Raw genomic sequence first — 1,703 nt, 5'->3', positions numbered from 1 at the left:
GGGCTCGGGGTCACCGCCGCATCCACAGCACCCGGGCGGCCCCTCTCACGTGGAAGCGTGTAGGGCAGCCGCTGATTTTTAAAGACTTTCTCTTCCTTCCCCAAATAAATAGGGAAACTAGGACCGAATGCCTTCCGCAGCAGATACAGTCAGGGGCGATTTTGAAGTTCACGGCATTTGTTCGGTGCTTGGGCATTCTCATGATTACCTTCAAGCTTTTGTAGCTTCTTCAGAGCTCTTGTAGCTTCTTCAGAGCTCTTGGATGAAAAAAGAAGCATTAGACGGAACTCCAGATAAATTAGTCCAGCAACCTAGGAGTTACAAGAGGGAAAACAATTTTCTTCTATTTCTCACTTCTGCCAGGACACATTCCTTCAGTAAAATGAGCATGAGCCCCAACGGCAAGACTGAGCCATTCCCCCTAAAAAGAGCATTTCCAAGTAGCAATTGACAGGAACTGCTTCATTTAACTAGAAGTGACTGCAGGGAACCAGGAATTACCTACAGTATTACTGATGGTGCTCTTTTCCGTATTTAAAGGTAATCCAGAACTACCAACAGCAGTTAATATAACTTGGTCTTCAATCAATTTTAAAACTATACTACGATGGCAACCAAAACCGTCAGGCTACTTCTATACAGTAGAAATACATGGGTAAGTAGATAACACCAAGGTGTGTCCCTTAATGGCAACTGAAGAAGGTGCAAATGGAGTGTGTTTGAGAATTTCTGAGACTGAATGTAACAGGAATGTCCAACTGTAAGGATATCTTATTCAGGCTTCTGGTTTTGCCCACTTCAGAAATGGAGAGTTGAGCTTTCTGTCACTGTTTCAGTTCTGAGGTTTGGTGCAGGCGAGCTGCACTAGAGGGCTAGGCCAAGATACTTTGAGGAAGTTTAAATTCAGTCTGACATACTATTTATTAGATAGAATATAATTTTTATGTCTTTCAAAGTGTCTGGACAGAGTCTTTCGTCTTTAGTCTTGGGAGGTGTCTGATAAATAGGAGTCTGCATTTTATTCTAATTAGTGAATCACAGTAAATGAATAAAGTGTCTTGCTGGGTAATACTGAAAATCACCTTTGTTCGTCTTTCATGACTTCCTCTGTCATCATGCTTTACATAAGTGGTGAAATATTGTGGCCATAAAAAGTAGCCAGCTTATGTGAAGTGTTTAACACCTCTTTCAATATGGCACAAAAACTTTAAGTTCTGTAATAAATCTGTGCTGTTCTTTGCTCCCATATTAATTCATAGACCATTACTAAACATGGCTCAAAGGGAAACTGCACGATAGCTCTGCCACATATTAACATATGATGGTATTGCAGTCTCCTCTGTCTGTGGAAGTGGCATAGAAATGAGTTCTCTCATGACTAATGGATGAAATGCAATGAAGTGCAATGGCCTAATGTGCTTTTTTAGTCTTTAAAGGAATTATGAAATTAAGAGCCTTAAAATCATATACTTAGCAGAATGAATTTGATGAGCTTTATGAATCTGGTGGAGTTTCTTTCCAGCCATTTGTGCTTGTGAAAAATTGACGTCTGTTTACCAAAGATTCAGTATAGAATCAGGTATAGTTCTGAAATGGAGGCACTTTTAGACAGGCTGCTCTTAGGGATGAAGTGTATTTAAATGTTTGTTTTCGCATCTACGTACATGTACCAAGTACATTTGATCACAAAGATCAAACCTCCT

At 40.2% G+C, this 1,703-nt stretch overlaps 1 protein-coding gene across 1 annotated transcript in view; it reads left to right on the top strand.

Annotated features, from left to right (window-relative positions):
* Positions 1-540: 540 nt before the first annotated feature.
* Positions 541-1,703, top strand: part of F3 (coagulation factor III (thromboplastin, tissue factor)) — a gene marked incomplete at its 5' end in the record, with an annotated part of 4,450 nt that continues 3,287 nt past the window's right edge. Inside the window, one exon of the mRNA XM_008943458.1 lies at positions 541-655. Within this exon, the coding sequence (XP_008941706.1) occupies positions 541-655 (115 nt within the window). The remainder of the gene's footprint in view (positions 656-1,703) is intronic.

The sequence above is a fragment of the Merops nubicus genome, unplaced genomic scaffold, assembly GCF_000691845.1.
Source record: "Merops nubicus isolate BGI_N331 unplaced genomic scaffold, ASM69184v1 scaffold15367, whole genome shotgun sequence".
In the NCBI taxonomy this organism is placed as follows: Eukaryota; Metazoa; Chordata; class Aves; order Coraciiformes; family Meropidae; genus Merops; species Merops nubicus.
This window is presented reverse-complemented; position numbering and strand designations above follow the sequence as displayed.